Source organism: Carcharhinus amblyrhynchos, chromosome 12 (assembly GCF_965287045.1).
Source record: "Carcharhinus amblyrhynchos chromosome 12, sCarAmb.v2.hapA, whole genome shotgun sequence".
Lineage (NCBI taxonomy): Eukaryota > Metazoa > Chordata > Chondrichthyes > Carcharhiniformes > Carcharhinidae > Carcharhinus > Carcharhinus amblyrhynchos.
The window spans coordinates 57447918-57469670 of NC_137335.1; the positions used below are offsets into that span (position 1 = coordinate 57447918).

At 38.2% G+C, this 21753-nt stretch overlaps 1 protein-coding gene across 6 annotated transcripts in view; it reads left to right on the forward strand.

The window, feature by feature from the left end:
- The window catches only part of ubr2 (ubiquitin protein ligase E3 component n-recognin 2), a 129934-nt gene that overhangs the window by 37283 nt on the left and 70898 nt on the right, over positions 1–21753 (forward strand). For 2 of the 6 annotated variants that reach the window (XM_080200589.1, XM_080200591.1), the window contains exons 10-15: positions 4621–4709; positions 6338–6436; positions 11510–11676; positions 14525–14624; positions 17676–17804; positions 20986–21169. In XM_080200589.1, the coding sequence (XP_080056715.1) occupies positions 4621–4709; positions 6338–6436; positions 11510–11676; positions 14525–14624; positions 17676–17804; positions 20986–21169 (768 nt within the window). Of the gene's footprint in view, positions 1–4620; positions 4710–6337; positions 6437–6504; positions 6604–11509; positions 11677–12055; positions 12876–14524; positions 14625–17675; positions 17805–20985; positions 21170–21753 lie in introns of those variants that run through there. The other 4 variants (XM_080200588.1, XM_080200590.1, XM_080200592.1 and 1 more) reach the window with 3 other exon arrangements.

Sequence of the window (21753 nt, forward strand, 5' to 3'; positions counted from 1 at the left end):
GCATAGCCGGGATTCTATGGTTCTCTGGCAGTCTGCTGATGGCATAATTGTGTGGTCAAAAATTAACTTGGGAATAAATGTGACACAAAATTTGTGAACAGATTTGTTTCCTGTTTCCAGGAAGAGGTATGGAGCTGGCAGTAAAGTAATGGAGTTTGAAGTGGGGACCAGAGACAGTGATTTCAATCTTCCCGGTATTTAATTGGAGCAAATTTTTGCTCGTATACTCTATGTTGGATAGGCAGGCTAGTACTTCAGCAATATTGATGGAGTTGTGAGAGCTGGTGATGAGATATAGCTGGGCGTCATCAGCATACAAGTATGATGCCAAATGAGAAATAGGAAAGACCCAGATATCAGATATAACAGGAAGAAAGACATTGCACGTACTACTCTCACTGTGATTAGATGGCTAAGAACGGAACCAGGTGAGAGTGGTCCCAACCATCTGGATGACGTGGAAGGGCATAGGAAGAGAATGGCCGTCAACTTTGTCAGAGGTCTAAGGACAGGTTGAGAAGACTAATTAGAGAGAGTTTACTTCTGTCACAATTGTATGGAATGTCATTTGTAATGAGTGTTTTTCCCTCATCATTTTTGTTTCTTTTTCCAGTTACTTTAATTATGTGCCCTCCCATTCTTGATCCTTCTTGAGTGGGAATGATTTTGATCTATCAACTCTGTGCAGACCTCTCATGATTTTGAATACTTCAATCAACTTTTCTCTCTGCCTTTTTGTGACGAAGGGAAGCAATCCTAATTTCTCCAATCTATCTTCATAACTGAAATTCCTCATCCCTGGTACCTCTCTTGTGAATCTTTTCTGAACTGTTTGGAGGGAATTGAACATACAGATGAGGGTTAATGGTGCTTCAAGGGAATTCTTAACATGACATTGCTCTCAATCTAAAGTTGCCTTTTTTTGTTTTGGTATTGTTGCAGGGTGGAAACCTGATTGAAGTGATTCAAACATAGAGTTCTGGGAAGATGGGCATGGATTTTGGAGGTGATGACACATTCAAAGACTTGAGAAAGGGAAGGGAGATTGGAGGTGTAGGCTGCAAGGAATGATAGGTTGTTTTGAACAGAGAGTGATACAGCAGATTTAAAGGAAAGAGGCACAACACATGAAGATAGAGATTAATAGTATCAACTAACATGGTGGCCAACTGGAGAATTGGATGGTCAGTGGTTTCAAGCCAATAAGGTCAAGAGAGTAAGAGGTGGCCCTTGTGGACAAGGTGAGCTCAGAAAGAGGATGATGGAAGATAGGACAGAAAATAGCGCAAGATAAGGATTCAAGCCTAATTGTGAGGGATGCAGTTTTGGTGCATTTTTATTCCAGTGTGTTAGTGGAACATACGAATTAGGAGCAGGAGTAGGCTGTTCAGCCCCTTGAGCATGCTCCACCATTCAGTAAGATCATGGCTGATTTGATTGTGATCTAAACTTCACATTCTTACCTACTCTGATAACCTGAGAGCCTAATATCCCCATGTTAACCAAAAATCAATCAAGCTCTACCTTAAAAATATGCAGAGTCAACTTCCACTTCCTTCTCAGGAAGAGAGTTCCAGAGAGTCATGACCCTCGGAGAGATAATTTTACCTAATTTTTGTCTCAAATGCCTGAGCAGTGGCCCTGAGTTCTAGATTTTCCGACATGTGGAAACATAATCTCCATGTCTACCCTCTCAATATCCCTCAGCACACTGAGGTGGCATGGTGGCTCAGTAGTTAGCACTGCTGCCTCATCGCGCCAGGGACCTGGGTTTGATTCCCGGCTTGGGTCATTGTCTGTGTAGACTTTGCACGTTCTCCCTGTCTCTGTGTGGATTTCCTCCGGGTGCTTGGGTTTCCTCCCACAGTCCGAAGATGTGTGGGTTAGGTGGATTGGCCATGCTAAATTGCCCATTAGTGTCAGGGGGACTAGCTAGAGTAAATGCATAGGGTTGTGAGGATGGGACTTAGGTGGGATTGTGGTCGGTGCAGACTCAATGGGCCTAAAGGCCTCCTGCACTGTAAGGATTCTATCATATTAAGGGTTTTGATCAAATTGTCTGTTACTCTGCTAAACGTTAGTGGATTCAAATTTAACCTCTCTGACCTTTCCTCATCAGACAACCTGCTCATTCCTGGAATTCGTCTAGTAAACCTTCTTGGAACTGCTTCTAACACGTTTACAACTTTCTTTAAATAAGGAGACCTATACTGTATGAAATACTTCAGATGTGGTTTCACCAATGCCTTGTGCAACTGAAACATAACCTCTCTACTTCTGTAATTAATTCTCCTCACAGTAAACAATGGCCATCAATTAACTTTCCTAATTTCTTGCTGTACCTTTTGAGATTGACCTTTGCCACCTGGGATTATTCAAGATTAGTGAGCAGTTTTCGCAGGCAAGAGCTGGACCCAATAGTATTTTTATGTGATCCACTAATTAAACTAATTATCAGTTATGTCCTTTCAAATCTGTGTCACTTGGACTTGAGCAATTTGACATGAGGGTCATGCTGGGGCAGTAATGTTGTGACAAATGGAGGGCCAAAGGTTAGGATTTTGACGGCGCAGTTTTAAGTAAATTGTAGGATTGATTCTTTCCAGCAGCAGACACAAAGGAGGGAAGTTTGAGGCATGGGAAGGAAGTGTGGGTGGAGCGTGATACAAAGAATTGATGAGAGTTAGCCTTATCTGTGATAGGGCAAATAAGACCATGTGAGATGGCAAAACCAATGGATTGGGTTGGGGAGGTTACTTGAAGAAAGATCAAAGAGCCGTGTACTCAGGAGAGAGTGCACAATGGCTAGAATCGTCAATGATGAGAAGTTGTTCAGTTAAGATGTGTAGAAGCCAAGAGAGATGCAGAGTGCAGGTTGAGCATGAATTCATGCTGAATTCAGCATAGGGTGAATTCAACAAAAAAGAGATTTCAGGATTTATTCCCAGCAGATCACCTGGACACAAGTTTTGAATTGATGTTTCAAACTCATCTCTTATTATGCTACTTGCATTTATGTGCCATGCTTGCCAGCCTTTCCCATGTGTCTTGATGTTTTTCTCTCACTGTTTGACTTAAGATTTTTTGCTTATGATCTTTACATTTATGTGGTTATTCAGGCAATCTAATATGGTCTTTTTTTTGTCACTATTATACATTGCAGATATTTCTGTAGTTTTCTCTGTTCCTTGATTATTTATATTGTCTTTATCTTTTTATGTACTCTAACTTTTGCACTTAATCCCTCTTGATTTTTTATCTTTATGTTGCTGCTATTTGCACCATCTCCTAACTGACTGATTTAAAATCGTCTTGACAGTTCTTTATATCTTCCAACCCAGTGCAGGTGGAACTTGTCGAGCAGCGCAGCTGTCTTCTGTTCCAGTTCCTACTGTCGTATGAAATTGAAATTGCTTTCCACATCAGTCTTCCAACAAAGTATTTTACTTTTCCGAACCTGTTTATGTCTTCAGTTAGAAAGTGGCTTGTATAGTAATCTGGAGGCTACCAGCCTTGAGGTTTTGGTTAATTTAGCACTTGGCTCTCGATGCTCCCTTAGAGGGATTTACTTCATGGTCTTTATTCTCTTGTTGGTTCTATGGATCATAACTAGTTTTCTTCCACAGCCCTCCCCTCCCCCCACTTCCGTTCCAAACTCAGATGACAGTGTTCCACACAGATAAATGAGCTATGCACAAATTTCCACAGACAACCAGCATGATGCGCCTTTTAGGATGAAACATTCCATATATTCTAAAATTATTTTGAAGCTCTGCGATATCGAATGAGGTTATCTATTGGCCAACATATCCATACTGATTAGACAGGTCTCAATGTGTGCAGTTTTGGGCGCCGCACCTGCGCAAAGATATTTTGGCCTTGGAGGGAGTGCAGAGGAGGTTTACTAGGCTGATACCGGAGTTGAGGGGGTTGAACTATGAGGAGAGGCTGAATAAACTAGGCTTGTACTCGTTGGAGTTTAGAAGAATGAGGGGAGATCTCATTGAGACGTATAAGATGATGAATGGGATGGATAGGATAGAGGTGGAGAGACTCTTCCCGCTCAAAAAAGACAGTAGGACTAGGGGGCACAGCCTCAAGATAAAGGGGGGGCGTTTTAGAACAGAGTTGAGGAGGAACTTCTTCACTCAAAGGGTGGTGAATCTCTGGAATTCTCTATCCGTTGAAGTGGTGGAGGCTGCCTCGCTAAATATTTTCAAGAAGCGGGTTGACGGGTTTTTGATAAGAGAGGGGATTAAGGGTTATGGGGAGAGGGCCGGAAAGTGGAACTGAGCCACGACAGATCAGCCATGATCTTATTGAATGGCGGGGCAGGCTTGAAGGGCCAGATGGCCTACTCCTGCTCCTATTTCTTATGTTCTTAATTTGATTTCCATTCAGTTCCGATTTTTGTCCAGTTTCAGCCACAGCAAAATGGTTCTTGGGAGAAAAATCAGACAGGGTATTTGCAGCCCTGACCTTCATCCAGTGAGTTATCTGCTGAGCCCACAAATTTGCCAAGTGTCTATTATTGTGGAAAAAAATTTCTCATTGCAATACTGTATCTTTTATGTTTTCTCCTTGCTCCCAGAAGAATGATTACACCTCTTTATTCAATAGGAGCACGGAACATCTATCACCAGTTGTTTATGAGCAGCCTCTTGATGGATCTGAAAAGCAAAAAGCTTTTTGCAATTCGATTTGCAAAAGTAAGTGAAGTATGGTTGCATAGTTTATGATTTGCATTGCTTTGATTCATTAACTGAAAAGCTTATTAATTCTTTGTCTTCATATTATCTATCTGGCTTTATCTTGATCAATGTTAATTGTATTTTTAATTTGTGGCATTAACTGTTTTGATGCTGCTGTTTTCTTACTGCTTTAATAACATTCACTGCCATGAAAGGTATCATAGAATCATAGACTCCCTAGAGTGCAGAAGGTGGCCATTTGGCATATCGAGTCTGAACTGACTCTCTGACAGACCATCTCATCTAGGTCCTATCCTCTTAACCCCACCTGTTTACCCTGATAATCCCTCTAATGTACTCCTCTTGAGATACGAAGGGACAATTTGGCATGGCCACTCCACCTAACCTGCACATCTTTAGACTGTGGGAGGAGACCGGAGCGCCCAGAGGAAACCCATACAGACACTGGGAGAAAGTGCAAACTGCACACAGACAGTCACTCAATGCAGAAATTGAATCCAGGCCCCTGGTGCTGTGAGCCACTGCTGCAGTGTGTAAAATAAGCTATGCATCTTTTTTGGTGGTAATAAATAGGTAACTTGATGTTTTTAACTTTTTAATTTCCTGTATATATGTCGAAGTAATAACTTAGTGTTAAGTTTACACAGAAACAGATGATCAAGATGCGTTTAAAACTTCATTTATCTATGAATAATGTTTTTGTACAACAACTAGCTAAATCAGGCTACAATTGTTATGATTTATGTTTTCAGTTTAATAATTGTTGATAATTATGGTAACATTGCTCCATTTTATTGTTTTCTTCTGTAACTGATTTGTTTAAAAAATTTATGAACTTAACCTCAAAGGATCAAAATTAGTATTCTCGTTAGAAATAGCCACTCTTGGAGTGTGAGGGAATTTCAGGTGTTGTGCCCTGTCCTTGCATCTCTTGGACTTGAATTTGAGTCCAGCCAGACAGATGGATTGAAAGAACGTGCTCACTCATGGCTGTTGCAGTCAAATATTCATGCGATGACTGATAATTCAGTTTCAGCACAAAACTCACAACTATTCTGGGCCAGGTTGGCAGTCTCATTCAGAATCATTATTGTAGGGCAGATCACAAAATTCCATAGTGTAAGTGCAGTGGGCTCAGGAGAAAATAGTTTCTTGAATGAAGTTATGTTTGACATGATACCTGGGCATGCATAGCCAATCTTGTAACAGCTTGATCCTGACCCGTGACTGCGGTGATAATAGTTAATCAAATACATTGTCTTCCAGCAGTGACATTTTTCTACAACCTAACCATGACTCATACTAAAGTCAAAAATGCCCTCACACTTATCCAAAAAGATATCTTCTCATGACTGCATATTTGTTAAACCGACAAGTATTAAGTTTAAAATTGAGACCTGTGAAAAGTGATACATTTTCTTAAATTTCATGAATTTGGACCAAGTAAATTCATTCGTCAGCAGGGGTGAAAGTTACTTCTTTTGTGCTTACCCCTAATAAAATCTGTACCAAAGAATGTTTGCCCTCCACCTTTTCAGGAAATTTAGTAGTTAGAAATAGAATCAATGTTGAATTGTGAGGACAGTCTGGACATGACCTGGAGGTGAATTTATCTTGTTGTTTAGAATTACCCACAGTTGCAGAGAGATTTTATGGAGGATGATCACGAGCGGGTAGTGTCAGTGACCGCTCTGTCTGTCCAGCTCTTCACTGTCCCAACTTTGGTGAGTATAATATGTTTTCATTTGATTCATTTGTCCACCACCTTGCTTCTTCTCTGCCTTTTCATTAGAACTATGAGAGGTTGCAGACTGACTATGTGAATGATGACCACGACAGAGAATTCTCGGTTACCGACCTTTCAGTGCAAATATTCACAGTACCTTCCTTGGTGAGTAGTAATTTGAATTTGACCAAGGACACACATGCTTTGCTGACAATACTGTATGGAAATTGGTTTTCTGGGGCGCTTCTCAGTGGGGCAGCAGGTTAAGGAGAATTTTGAGCCGTAGTGATCAGGAAGGTTCCAGGTTTGCAACTGGTCTGTTGTGTTGGAACTGGCGTCAGTTGAAGTAGCAGGTTACACTGAGGATTTGTTGATTCTGTGTGAGGGTGGCAAGTCAACAGTGGTATTATTCAGTGGTCTCTTGTGTGAAATCCATTGGTGTGTGTAGGATTGGTGTCATTTTTCATAACCCCTGTTAGTGGCCATTGGAGTCACATTTCAAGAACCATCAATTACACCAAGTACAGTTTGCAGATGGAAGCAAACTTTAGTAATGATGCAAGACCTCAAAGAGAGCTGAGAAAAAAAATGAGTTGGAATTCTGATTATTCTTAATCTAATCTCATCACCTAAGCTTCATTGGTAAGCATTTCCTCTCCACCTTTTCTAAACCTTTTGAAAATATGTCCATTTGGTTCTCTCTCCTAATTCTACTGGACATGCTTGTGAAACATTTTGTGAAGCAATGTGAGACTTTCTTTTCCTCCTTTGAAGGTACGACATTGGTTCATTCTTGTGCAGCAGCACATGTACCAATTAGGAGCAGGAGTGGGTCATTTAGGTCCTCAAGCCTGCTCCACCATTCAGTGGCTGATCTTATAGTAGCCTCAACTCCACTCCAGCCTACTTCCGTTAACATTTAACATTTTTGTTGATTAAAAATCAGTCCAACTCAGCCTCTCTAAGGAAGAGAATTCCACAGACAAATATGCTCTGAGAGAAGAAATTCCTCCTCATCTCAGCCTTAAATAGGAGATCCCTAATTTTTAGACTCTGTCCCCTCGTTCTGGACTCCTCCATAAATGGAAACAGCCGTTCAACATTCACTAATCAAGTTCCCTCAGGATCTTGTATGTTTCGATGAGATCACTCTTGTTTTTCTTGGCTCCAGTGGGTTTAGACCCAGGGTGCTGAAACTTGCCTCAAAAGATATTCCCTTCATCCCAAGAATCAGTCGTGTGAGCCTTCTCTGAACTGCTTCTAATGTAGTTATATCCGGTCTTAAGTAAGGAGACGAAACCTGTAAAAAGTACTCTGGATGTGAGCTCACTGCTGGAACAACACTCTGCTTCTTTAGTACTTTATGCCCCTTATGGTAATACTGACATTTCATTTGCCTTTCTAATTTGTTGCTGCACCTGTATGTTCACTTCTTGAGATTTACACCAAGATACCCAGATCACGATGTGCAGCAGTTTCTGTCCTTTTAAATAATGTACTACTTTTCTATTCATCCTGCCAAAACAGACAACTTCACAATTTCCAGCATTATCATCTGCTAAAGTGACTGATATGTTTTATACTTTATGTCCTCTTGATAACTTATTTTCCTACCTATTTTTGTCATCAGCAGATTTAGCCAACTCATTTTTATTGATGGTAAATCATTGAGGCCTCAGCATTAGTTCCTGTGGCACTCCGTGAGTCAGTTTGCAAACCAGAAAATAATGCACTTATTGGTACTCTTGGCTTTCTGTTACTCTGCTTGTGAGCTCAATACAGTGCATCAGTCCTCTAAGGACTGTAAAACCAAAATTGTCCCAGCCTGTTATGTGTTGATTCATCTGTCTATAGACTGTTTCAAAAAAAGTCCTGCATTCCTTTGCTTAATGAACAGAACATGTGTAATTAATTTGGGGTATGCATATGTGGCTAAATGGGCTACTCCGATTCCTATGCTGTGCAGTGACTTTCACCAATTGCACTGTGTAATATCTAACTCAAATATAAAAGTAAGTATGAGAACGCATAGAATGAGGACTGTTGGTGCACTCAAGCTCTTAAACAGTCTATGTTCACTGTTTCTCTACTCATTTGCTCTCTGGAGGGTGATTGTGCCATGTTTCTTTTTGTCTGATTCAGCACAAGTGATTGTACAGCTCTTGAACTGTAATTTTGCATAATTTACCCTTAACTATTTTGTGTGTGGTGGAAGAAGGAACTGCAATTTTTTCTGGAGCTACAGATTTGAAAATTGTGGGTCTAACTGCTGCAAATTGATTGGAGAAGATAATGTAGGAAGTCTGAATTGTGTGCCAGATGGTTTAACTGGCCTTTTCCCACTCATTGATAGAGCAGTGGGGTTCTTGTCTTGTACTCTGGTATAAACCAGGCAAATAAATGGAAAGCAAATCTCTTTCTGTGGCCTGTGATTGCACTTTGTGATTAAAATTTTGTTAGCTTAATGTGAGCACCTTATTTTTGGGGTGAGTTACTGATGCTTTCAAGGGATGTGATTGAGGGTTTTCTGATCACATGAGGATTGAGACATAATGCAGGCACATGGTAGTTTAATGCTGATACAAATCACTCACAGTTTTACAATGTTCTGAGCGTTGTACAACTCTATTGCCTTTGTAGTGGAAGTAAATAATAAATTTCCTCGATAAAATATAGAAACCTTGTGTATTCTTTTTGAGTTCTTTTTCCCCCAAAGGCTCGTCTTTGATTATTTGGTGAACTAGTGCCATGATTTTTTTTTTAACTACAGGTAGGGCAGACAGGTAGGTCCCATGTCTTTTTGGTTGGAACAGCCTGTTGGCTGTGCAGGTGGTGTAAATCTGATCCACACAGTAGCCATCTTGCCAACTGAGCTAATCCATAAATGTTGTATTACAGCCACTCAGTTCAGCCAATGTACATGTAGCACTTGTGTATTTTGTTTGTATTTTATGGTAGAATCAGCAATGAGCACCAAACAATAGGGGTGACTCTGGCAAGATGATCATGAATAGAGTGCTAACTGGTTATTATGCCGATCAGGCAGGTCCTCTGCGTGACTGTCATGGATATATTGTACTTTAAATGACTTGTACTGACTCCAGAGTTTTCATGGTGTGGTGTATCAATTTGGCTATTTGGCAGTTAACTTGAAAATTTATTAGCTGGCCGCAGTGGAAGCAAAATGTTTTGTTCTCTATTGAAAAGCTTTTAAATGTAATTAGCTTATGGAATTTAAATTCTTTCTATTGTACTTGTAAAATTTGATATTGCAGTTTGAATTGAAATGTCTGGAAAACTATCTAAAATATATTGTTAAGTGCATTCACATTCTACCATCTGCTGTGTAAAGCAAAAGTCTGCCAATGTTTCCAACACAATCTCTTTCTGTCCCTATACGGGAAGATGCTTTTTCTGTTATTAGTCAGCTATGAGATTTGTTCCCCGAGTTGAATTAAATAAGAATCTTACTCCTTGTGCAATGCTCAATTAGGGAATAATTTTCTTGTATTCTTCCTATTTCTAATCTTCTACGTGTGGCATAAAATTTAAAAGGAAAAACCAAGATCGCTGCATCAGCCTGCTTTTTAAAAAAAAAGCCCCCTCATATGATTTGTTTTCTATAGTGTGTTAAATTTGGTTGTATTAAAGAATGGATATGCCATCTTTGCCAGCAAGATCACTTTTTATGGCAGTATTCTGGATATAGGCCAAGCAAGAGCACTTCCGCTTCATAATAGTGCACTGAAAGAAGTTTGTGTTGCAGAAGTTGCCAATTGGCTTGTGGCTGTGCCAGTTCTTTGCGGAACTGCCCCTGTTACCCTGCAGTCTTTGGCTTCAATAAATTTGTGCACAGCTTTCTGTCAAGAAAATAAAATCCTATCTTGTGTATGAAACTGAAGCATATTCTGTCTTCAAAATTGTTGATTTTCCCCAGCCTTCTCATAACCAAAATGTGAGGACCTGCAGTGTTTTTTGTTCTCTACTTAAGGTCTTTTATCAATGAAGCAAAATCCTAACTCATTGCCGATTTTCTTTATGTAGTGCCCGAACCATGTTTGGGGCTGCAGGTTTTAACCAAAAGGTAAAAGATGTGGTTTGCACGTGTAGATTCAAAGTAACAGACAGCAGGTTTGTTGTAAGAGATGTCCTCTGCACAGCACAGAAAATAAAGCTAAGACAGAAGCCTGGGAAACACCCCAATGACCTCATCATCAAATCATGTGACCAGTTCTTAAATATGTAACCACTTAAATATATAACATTTGAATTGGATGTACTCAAAAACTATTCTTCTGTTATCATATCTTGTTTCCAAACTAGACAGGGAATCTGCCCAGTTTGAAAGCAAGGGCAGTGCTGCATGGGAACACAACTCATGGTGAAGATTTCCTCCAAAACATGCACATAACCCTGACTTGGAAATATATCACTATTCCTTCACTGATGCTGGGTCAAAATTCTGCAGTTCACCCCTGATAGCATTGTGGATGTAACAATACTGTAGAACGTCAGTGGTCCAAGAAAGCAACTCACCATCACCTCTTTCAGGGCAAGTTGGGATGTGTACTAAATATTGGCCAAGGCAACTAAGCCCAGATCCCGTAAATGAGTCAACAAACTCTGAAATGTACAAAAGTAGTGAAGGATGGCCTGACTTGATTTTTCATTTGGGATGGAGGTTGTAAAATCTCTGCTTGTTTCTTCACCCATGAATTTAAAAAATATGTGACTGTGAGAATGTCTGCCAAATCCAAACAATCTGCAAAGATGCATTGTGAATGCACTATTCAATTTTTCTCTTACATAATTTATTGAGTATTTTGATTTGTATCTTTCTGCGACAAACACTGCTTTGAAAGAAGCAAAGATCAACGTGCTGATCAAAACATTTCTGTCTTTGTTCAGTTTCTCATCACATTTTGACTTAATTCCTATATTTTATAATGGTATTATGGCAAAATATTTTGTTTAGGAGCGGGAGAGCTGAGGTTCAATGCTGCTTCTTTGGCTCATAGCTATATGGGGAAAATATCACTGCACTATTATAATTAATATGATTGCATTTCAGGCTCGCATGCTGATAACTGATGAAAACCTCATGACAATCATAATTCAAACTTTCATGGATCATCTGATGAGACAGCGGGATTCTCATGGCAGGTTTCAGTTTGAAAGATATACAACCATACAGGCCTTCAAATTCAGGAGGGTGCAAAATCTCATTGGTGATCTAAAGTAAGTGTGAAAATTTAACTTAGTTTGAAGTTGTGCTTTGTAGAAATAGCTTTAAGAGTACCTACAAACTGTCTCGTCTGATTTGTTCATCACTGAACGTAATGGTTGTATTAAAGTTATCTAAGAAGTAGCTAAAAGATGAAACGTAATTCATTTTTTCAATTTGACAACAACATTACTGCAGACAATTCTTAAGAATGTTATGGTATAATTGTCAGTTTTCGTAACCCAACCATTATGTCTGACAATGCAGTGATATTATGGGAATTAACTTTTAATCAGAGACCTTTTCAATTTGTATAAATCTGGTACTTCATAATTGAACTAAATATTTTGGTAGCAAACTGCTAGCTGTAACTTACTTTAATCTGTATTTTAGTTATATGCAGTGTTCTATTAAGATGTTGTGGGGCGACTCTTGATTTACTAGATGGGTCCTGGCGAATGCTTTATTAGTGAAAAGGAAGCTGATTTCTCATCTCAAGTCATCTCTGGATCTACAGCCTCTCATCTCAAGACATTTTCACCCCTTCTCATGGTGAATCATTAAACTGTATCTCACAGTGGAGGGACAGATGTTGAAAGGGTGCAGCAAAGTCTGTTGCAGCTTGGATAGCAACACCAACAAGTATTTGGTACTTCCAGCAGATAAGGAATAATTGTAACTGTGTAGACTGTGGCATAAGGCAAAAGCACAAACAGCTGTACTAGCCATCCACTGCAGCTGGCAAGTTACCTAAACATCTTGGATCCTCCTTGCTTCTGGGATTGTGCGAAAATCGCCAAGACAGTGTGAGCAGCAGTACACGACCTTTCCTCCATTGTACTGAAATTCTTTAGCTTGGATTTAGCCGTGAAGTGTGATCTACAGACATGCACTCAAATCTGACAGTGATGGGAAGTGGGCAAAGTGACAGATGCATTCACACTGGAAGTCATATATTAAGATGTGCCTGTTGTATAGTTGGTGCTACTGATAAAAAAAATTACAGTGACATCAGTATGTGTGATCTTTGGATCATTCTCAGAAAGGTACTGATTATAGTTGGTGTTTTCTTCCTACTTTGTATTTTTTGTCAATGTATGAAACTTCTGCAATTATACAATTTTAGGAATATTAAAACCCAAGTTTTGCAGTAATGAATCGCTGCATGTCAGTTTATCACACATGTATTTAGCCTGAGAACATGCCCTTATTGCATGTGCCATGATCTGCATCTGCATTTCTCAGTTAAAAATAAAGCGAGTAAAATTGGTTATTTGTAACAGAGTGACTGATGGGTTCAGTGAGTGGTTGGTTTCGGGGTATGGAGACTGCAGAATGTAATGGCACTTTGAATGCATAACATTGCAATGGAGTAGTAAATGATGCACAGTAACACCTCCTGGATAGAATTGGGAATCCATGGCATATTGAATGTTTTTTGAGCAAAATGTTTAAAATGAGAATAATACACTGAACAAAATGCTTTTAATTTAAAGTATCATTCAAAATTGATTTAACTTCACCTACTTGAGAGGACAAATTCTATATTTTCAAAGAAAACAAATGTAAAGGAGGCAGGTGGCACAGTGGTTAGTGCTGCTGCCTCTCAGCGTCACGGACCTGGATTCAACTCTGGCCTCGGGTAACTGTGAGTTTGTACATTCTCCCCTTGTCTGCATAGATTTCCTCCAGGTGCTCCATTTCCTCCCACACTCCAAAGATATATGCAGCTTCGGTGGATTGGCTATCCTAAATTGTCCCTTCGTGTCAGGTGGGTTGACAGGGTAAATATGTAGGGTTCCAGAATTAGGGCTTGGGTGGGATTTTGTTGGTGCGTTCTTGCTGGGCTGAATGGCATCCTTTTGCGCAATAAGGATTCTAAGAGTCTATGAGGTGACTTAGGCCTCTTTAGGTAACTAGTGACCCAGCATGCCAACACTATTAAGGCATATCTGTTGATTATCAGGCAAGTCAATAAGTAGCAACAAGTTAGTTTTTGATAAACCCCATACTTAATGATGCTTTTGAGATATATTGTGATCCACAGATTTGTAAAAATGTGTCTTAGCTTGGCTCAATGTAGAAGTGTCTTGCTTTTCAGTGGCTTTCCAGGATTTGATCTCTCAATTTAGGCTGGCAACTTAGTGGAATATTGAGGGTGTAGATTTTTGGAATTTATGTTTTCGGATGTAAAATCAAATTGAGGTGATTCACATTGAGAGAAAAATGGCATCCTCCGGATACCTTGGCCAGAATTCTTAGCTCATTAACAAAATGAACTTAAAATGCATTTTATTGCTGCTTTGTGCACCTTTATTTGCAGCTGGCTTTGATTTTGCCTGGAGATCTCCCGATGATGTGATCAAGTACTATATAAATGCAAGATACTTTTTCTGTACACTTCTGCACAAAGAAAATCTTCTGTACTTATTTTGCTCAATGGCGATGAACTGGTGATTTGCTCCCAGTTTTCTAACATCACTTCGTCGGGGTGGCACAAATGGATTCCCTGTAGGGGTTTTTCTTTGTTTAGTTAAGTAGTTCCACGAGGACCGAATGAAACTTTACATATTTGGAATCTAATTTAGTGCTTGATGATAAAATTAGTGGAAATGTCTTTGTTTAAATTCATGAACATGTAACATATTCCACCAACAGATTCCATGCATATACAATTTTACTTTACTGATTGCTGTGCTTATACAGTATTTTTGCTAGAGTTTGTACCCACACTCAGTTGATAATGATAAAACTGGAATAATGTATTCATATTTTTGGCATTGAAATGGAGTAGAAGTTCCTGTTTTACATTATGAAAATAGTTCTAAAAATTCTGCATCTAACATCATGCTCTTTTCACAGATATGTATTGGTTAGCAAACCCACAGAGTGGACTGACAAACTGAGGGAGAAATTCCTGGAGGGTTTTGAGATGTTCTTGCAGTTATTAAAACGCATGCAGGTTGGTTTAGAATTTTCACTTCTGAAAAAAGTCAGGGCAATAAAAAAGTGGTTTATTCTGAAAGCAAACAATTTCATATTAATGTAAATGCTCTTTGAAATGGATTACAATTACCATTGAATTGCCTTCCTTAATCTTTTAATGCAAACATATAAGCCCAACTTCTGTAAAATTTCCATTGCCTGAGTAGCTTAAGCAAATCCAGGTAAACAAGATTACAGAATAACCCATCAGGCGCACGCCAATATTTGGGCTTTAGATTAATTCCTTTCAGAGCTCAGCCTTCAGAAGCCAATTTGTCTTGATTGCCAATTTGATATGAAAATACTAAATTACATTTTTTTGAAAAATGTTACTGACCAAGAGTCTTGGAAGGAGGGAGTGAATGGAAGAGGTGGGAGGACTGGCACTAAAAGTTCAATCTTGGATGGCATGCACAATAAAGACAAGAATTTGTTTTTAAGTGGAAAAGCTGGAAATGTTTTACATGTACGAGGTACTTTTTAACAGTTTGAAAAGTGGGAATGCATAACCAAATGTAATAGAGAGGATAATGAGCATAGAATTGTACATTCCGTTACATTTATGCTGCTAAGGGACAGATATTTCCCTCTTCATATGTATTCAACTTGTATTTATGTTCATTTAAAAATTATTTTTCAAATACAGTGCTTTGAGACTTGTGTTGGAAAAGAATGCTTTTATACCATGAGTTACATTGCTCAGATTTATGAGTCGCTACTGAAAAAAGTAATTTTTGTTGCAGTCAGCTTTCTTCACCTTCCATGGTTTTTGAGAACATATGGCTTTGAAGTCCTTAAAACTGACACCAACTGTATATGAGCCAACAAAATCAGTTGCTTGTCTTTTCTTTCATGGTGGATTTGTACAGAATGGAGGTTAACATGTCCTCCTGATGTGACTTGAGCAGAAGGAGTATGTTTGGAGGAGCATAATGATCACTTGATCAAATCATTATTTTGGGTGATGATGTGAAGAATTTTGGCACATACCTTTGGAGGTACTGCATTCTTCTGATATAACAATGCTCATCATTGGGAGACTTAGCTGCTTGGACCCATTTTGAACATGTTGGGAGCCTTTGTTAATTTGGCTTCGGATAATGACAAAAAACACCTTTTAATATTTCTAGTTAGGATTTGCTTATTTTGTGGCCAATTTCTGAATTTGGTCTTCTCATTGAAAAGGACAGGCATCCTCTTCTTGTGTTTGTAGTGCACGAGAATTTTTGTTTATTAAATATGGTGCAGTAGAGATGGAAAATGGAATTCCTTGTATTGTAAAGTTAATAAGGTTTTATAAATATAAATAATCTCAGACGTAGGTTGCACACATTCATTTGGTTTCTCTTTCTACAGATTTGATCATTTCCAGCATTGTCTATTTCACTTAATATGCATTCTAAGTGGCTGCAGTCCATCTAACTGGCTGTGGTCCATTTCTTTTTGAACAGTGGGTTTGTGATCATAAACTTATTGTATGTTTCTGCATGTAAGGTTTGATGCCTAGGAAAGCCTCCTCTTTTGCACTGCCACTGATGTTAACAAAAACACCTCTTAATGGAGGGTTTTTAAGCTTTCTTTGGTTACGTTGGTTTATTCTGCTATTGTATGGAAGGTGAATTATGTTCAAAGAATTGACAAGACTTTACTGACTTCTTCAAACAAATGGTGTATTTTCACACTTAAATTGGTGGAGTTGTTTTTACGTAATCTGCATAAATAGTTGCAGAGGTCAAGTGTCCTCTGTTACGTTTTTTTATTCCTCTAGTATGAGAGGTGCAGTGGTGCTGTGAATATATGTGGTACTTTATTTCAAACCAAAACTTTGATTGCAAAATTTCAATGTCGAGACTGAACTGACAAAACATAAACTTAACAAATATCTTGAATTGGACTCTTTGGCCTGCAGTTACATTTTCACTGTGAAAGCTTGGTTTTAATCTTGGGTAAGACATTTAGCTGAACTCTTGTTTCTGGGTATTTGATAAGCCCTGTTTTGATGCTGTCTTCACAGCAGTGGAAAGAAAACACAAACGGTGATTGTTTTACATACAAGATTTTAATAAAAACATCCATTTCAAAATGATACCTTATGTTTTAATATATTTAATCTTGAATTTTGATTTATAAGGGAATTTAGCCTTACGGGAGCAGGCAGAAACATGGCGTTGAGGCAAAAGATTAGCCGTGATTGGATTGAGGGGCAGAGCAGGCTTGAAGGACTTGATGATGTACTCTTACTCCAAAACTACTTTTGTTCTTATCAATTGTTTTCTTTAAATTGTTGCCCAAACTCTGTTCCATACCTCCTGAGGCTGAGTTGAAATGTTCGCAACTTTGGTGATGAATTTGTCAGAAACTTAGCTCAAGTCTACGTTTCTGTGTCACCATTGAGATCTCCTGTTTTTATCTTCATAACATCTGTTAAACAATACATTAATTTTAAAATTCTCATCTTCTTTTGCAAATCCTTGTATGGTTTCAATTAAGGGAATGGAGCTGAGTCCATGGAAAGATCAACCATGATCTTATGGAATGGCAGAGCATTCTCAAAGAGCCTGATGGCCTACTCTTGCTCCTTATTCTTATGTCTTACTCCTATGTATCTCTGAAATCTTGTCCAATCCTCTGAGATATCTATGCTCATCTAATTCCAGCTTCTTGAGCATCTCCAATTTTAATTTTTCTGTTGCTGGTGGCCATACTTTCAGCTGCCTTGGCTCTGGAGTTTCCTCCCTAAACTAATTCACTTTCCGATTTCTCATGCTTCTTAAAACCTACCTCTATGACTCAACATTTGGTCATCTGACTTTAATATTACCGCATATGGCTCAGTACCATGTTTTGATTTAGAATGCTCCTTTGAAACACTTAGGATATGTTACGTTAAAGGTATTGTGCCATCACAAGTCATTATTGTTTTTTAACTTATGATCCATTTTGCTTAACTTGAAATAGCTTTATGCGTTCAATAATTTTGCATGAACGTTTATGGCTAGCATAATTTTTTTCATATTGTCTTTTGCAGGGAATGGATCCAGTAACAAGACAAGTGGGTCAACACATAGAGATGGAACCAGAGTGGGAGGCAGCATTTACCTTACAGATGAAGCTCACACATATAATTTCTATGATCCAAGAATGGTGTGCCTCAGATGTAAGTCCCAGATCAATATCGCACTTCATCTTTTGCAATGTTTCTTATGGGAAATATTTAAAATGTTTTATTAAGAAGATCTAAATGACTGACATCTGACTTAAATCTCGGAGTATTAATAGACCATTTGACCCTTTGAGTTTACTCCACCATTCAATAAGATCATGACTGACGTGGCCTCAACTTCACTTTCCTATTTGCTTCGCATAACCCTTGCCAAACAAAAATCTCTTCAGCTCTGCTTTGAATAAATTCAAATATGCAGCTTTCTGGAAGAAAATTCCACACACCAAAGGGAGAAAAAGTTTTTCCTCACCTCTGTCTTAAAGTTGAATTCCTTGCTAATTCAGGAGACAAGGCATAATATGGTCCAGGTATTCAAGTTAATGTTTATGGGTGTTGAACATTGATCTAAAACTCTTTAATCAATTGAAATCATTGCACAACTTTTAAATGGTGTCGTGGTGCAATAGTTCACTCGTGTTTAGGAATGTAATTCCCTGATCTGATTAATTCATACAAATAACTTGGTTGCCAGCACGTTGTTTGGGCAAATCAATTGATGCCCTTAATAGAGAAAAATATTTCCATTTGAACCATTATTCATGTGACTCAAGAAATTTTATGTTTTCTTTCTCTCCATGTCAAGTCAAACTTATGCTTTGTACATATCTGTAAGAAAACTTTGTTGCTCAAATATCCAACTTAATCTCATAAATTTAGATCTCTGTTCAATTTTAGTCTTAAATCAAGGCTGTTCAACTTGTATAACATTAATAGAAGTCAACTATTAAATTTATTTTGAATGTCTTAAATTGCATAGTATTGTTTTAGCTCTAACAAAGTTGAGATTTATTTTTTGTATGGAATGCTTGATTGCAGACTGAAGCATACCATGTGATTTACAGCAAACTTGCAGGTGCTTATTGCTATTCGTATTACTGTTTAGAAATTCTAACTTGGAAACAGATCCTTCAATTCCTTCAGCCTATGTCCATCTGGTTAGCAAGCTTAATACGTTTGCCCGCCCTGTAACCCTTTATTCCTTTTTCCGTTTATTTGCTTCTCTATCCTATTCTTAGATATCAGCATGGCTTTTGTTTCAATTATTAGGCATTCCATAGTATCACCATGCCCTATGTAAACATTTTATTTGCTCACTATTCTAAATTTCTTCCAATTAATCTTGTATCCATGTCCCCTCATTCTAAATCCCCCAATCACCTTCAGTAAGCTTGTGGTATTTTATGAAGCTCTTGTTGCATTAGTTACTTGAGGCTTATATTTATATGAAATAGTTAAATTTATTCTTATGCACAAAACTGGATTTGCCTTGTTTGCCTATATATAAATTGTGAAACTTGACAAACACCTGAACCCTTCAAAGCTGCAACAAATGGATCTGAATTCTGAAGCTCCTTTTTTTCTGCATTCTTCCAGTCACCATTTTTGATTGAGGTAATCCAGTTCACATAGCCTGAACGAGTAGAACTTTTTTCACATTCTTACTAACCATTTCCAGGATTAAGTACTTGAAACTTCAATATTAGGCAGTCACAATTCCATTTTAAGATATGTTATGATCCAGCAGATGTGGAACCAAATTCCACAGGGAAGCTTGGCTGACGTATCACAACCTTTTTGTTTGTACACAATGGGAGAAAAAGTCTACTGAATTCATAACCTGCCAATTCCAGGGACACTTTTGGAATTTAAAATATTAAGTTAAAGCATTTGTTATGAAAAGAAAACTTAAGCATGCAAGATTACAGTTATACCGTTAAAATTTGCTTCACTGGGCATTCCTCAAAAGAACCTCACTTGGTTAGACACACAGGCGAACACTCCCTTATAGATGCTTAACAAAAAAGTTCCATTAATAGTACCCCAACGCAAATGCGCTGCTGCTATATGAAAGCATCTCACACAATTTTTTAACCTCACCTCCACTCGTGGAAATTCAAGCAACTTCAAAAACAAAACCCTGCTTTCTGGAAAATAGACACTTTTCTAGCTTGGCTGGAATGGCTGTTTCAAATTTGGCCTGTTGACAGCTCTTTTCCCAGTACAGCACTGTACCCCAGAAGGTCTCACATAGCCATCCCCAACACAACTCAGCACCTCACTTTAAATATCTGTTTTCTCTTTCATCTTAAATTCCATTGTCCTTGGTGCTTTTTGGAACTAACTTTCCCAAAATAAAATCTTTGATGTTCTCCCTACTGCCCTAGTTTCGGGGTCAAATAAAATTTAAGTACTTTTGTTTATTTATTTATGATCTTTTTCAAATTGAATAAAACCTTTTACTTGGAAAGTTAATAGCTAAATTCAAACTTTACTTACCTCTGCATGAAAATTTGTACCCACTGCTTCTTTACTTACAGAAAATTCGCTTGGCCATACCTACTTCAAATCAACACCTTTAACATCTAGACTCCTCTCATGCCTCAAACCCTCAGACAATCCTATCCAGTTTAATTCAATTAGTTTCACAGAAGGCTGCATCATAGAATAACACAATAGACCCCCAAAATATATCTTCACAGAAGTTTGTATATAAATACATATTGATTTTACTTCATTGTTGAAAGTTTTGGTAGTTTATGTTGAGATTATATGTTTTTAAAGCTCTCGTGCACAGGAGGTATTGAGTTTCTATCTTGAATCATTTAGCATTGTGGTTTGACATTGTTCAGGTGTTGTTGGCTCATGGATGTCAACATTTGCAATATTGATTCAGTGCTTACAATAGGATGCTCCACTGAACCATAGTCCAAAAATTATGGTAATTTTGTCTTCATGGCTGACAGCTGGTGGAAACCATTTTTATCATTGGCAAATACTCTTACTTCCTGTGTGGTTAGTTACAGAATAGGAGATATCTGCAGAAGTTGCAGTGTGTACAATATTATTAACACTATCTCAACACCATATAGAATGTTAGCTCTATGTTTTTTGGTTGCAGCTTCAAGTCATCATAAGCCAATCTGCTTTCGCAAACATTTCTGCATTGCGCCTGAAATTAGTTTTTGCTACTTTGTGATCCCAGCCAAACTCTTCATGCTGTTAGATACTGTTTATATGAAACTGAAGACATCACAGTTCCGTTCATCAGTATATCTGTGATGTATTTTTAATACTTGACTAAAACTAATCTTGTTTTATTTCCTTTATATTCCAGGAAAGGGTTCTAATTGAAGCCTACAGGAAGTGTTTGATTGTTCTATTGCAGTGTCAAAGTGGGCCTTGTGATGGAGAGCAGCCTATCACTTTGAGCATGTGTGGACATACATTGGAAAGTGTGCAGTATCGTGTATCTCAGCATCAAGTCAGCATCCATTTACCAGTTTCACGATTGTTTTCAGGTAATTATGCACACTTGAAAAGGAGAGCACAAAGTTGAAATAAAAAAAATGCTGGAAATATTCATCTGGCCATGCGGAGTGTATGGAAAGTGATGCACAGTTAACCTTTCATCCTGCTCATATATTTGAAAAGGCTTGGATCTGGCTGGATTTTTTAATTACTCAGAAATAGATCCAGCAAGCAATGAATTCTGTAGCCTGTTTGAAAAGTGAAGCTTTTTTGAATCTGCTGATTTCAGTTTCAGGAGAACTGTTTCATCCATGAATACTGCAGTTGCTGGTCTATGAACAAATTAAGTAAAACAAATGGCACATAGATGAGTACGGTAAATAATGAACTGAAAACATTTCTGGCCTTTTGTTTACATGGTCATGATGCATAGAATGTTTTGCCAAGAATGGTCAGTTTTAGCATGGGCATTAGAATGGGCAAATTTCATCTTTCTAACATTAATAACTTAACAATAACTAAATGGTGGACCCAAGGCAGTTGAAATTCCAAGAAATGTTTTCCAAAAAATCATCAAATGTTATTTGCAGTTGAGGCAGCCAAACATCCCCCAAAGGAGCAGCTGCGATCTTGC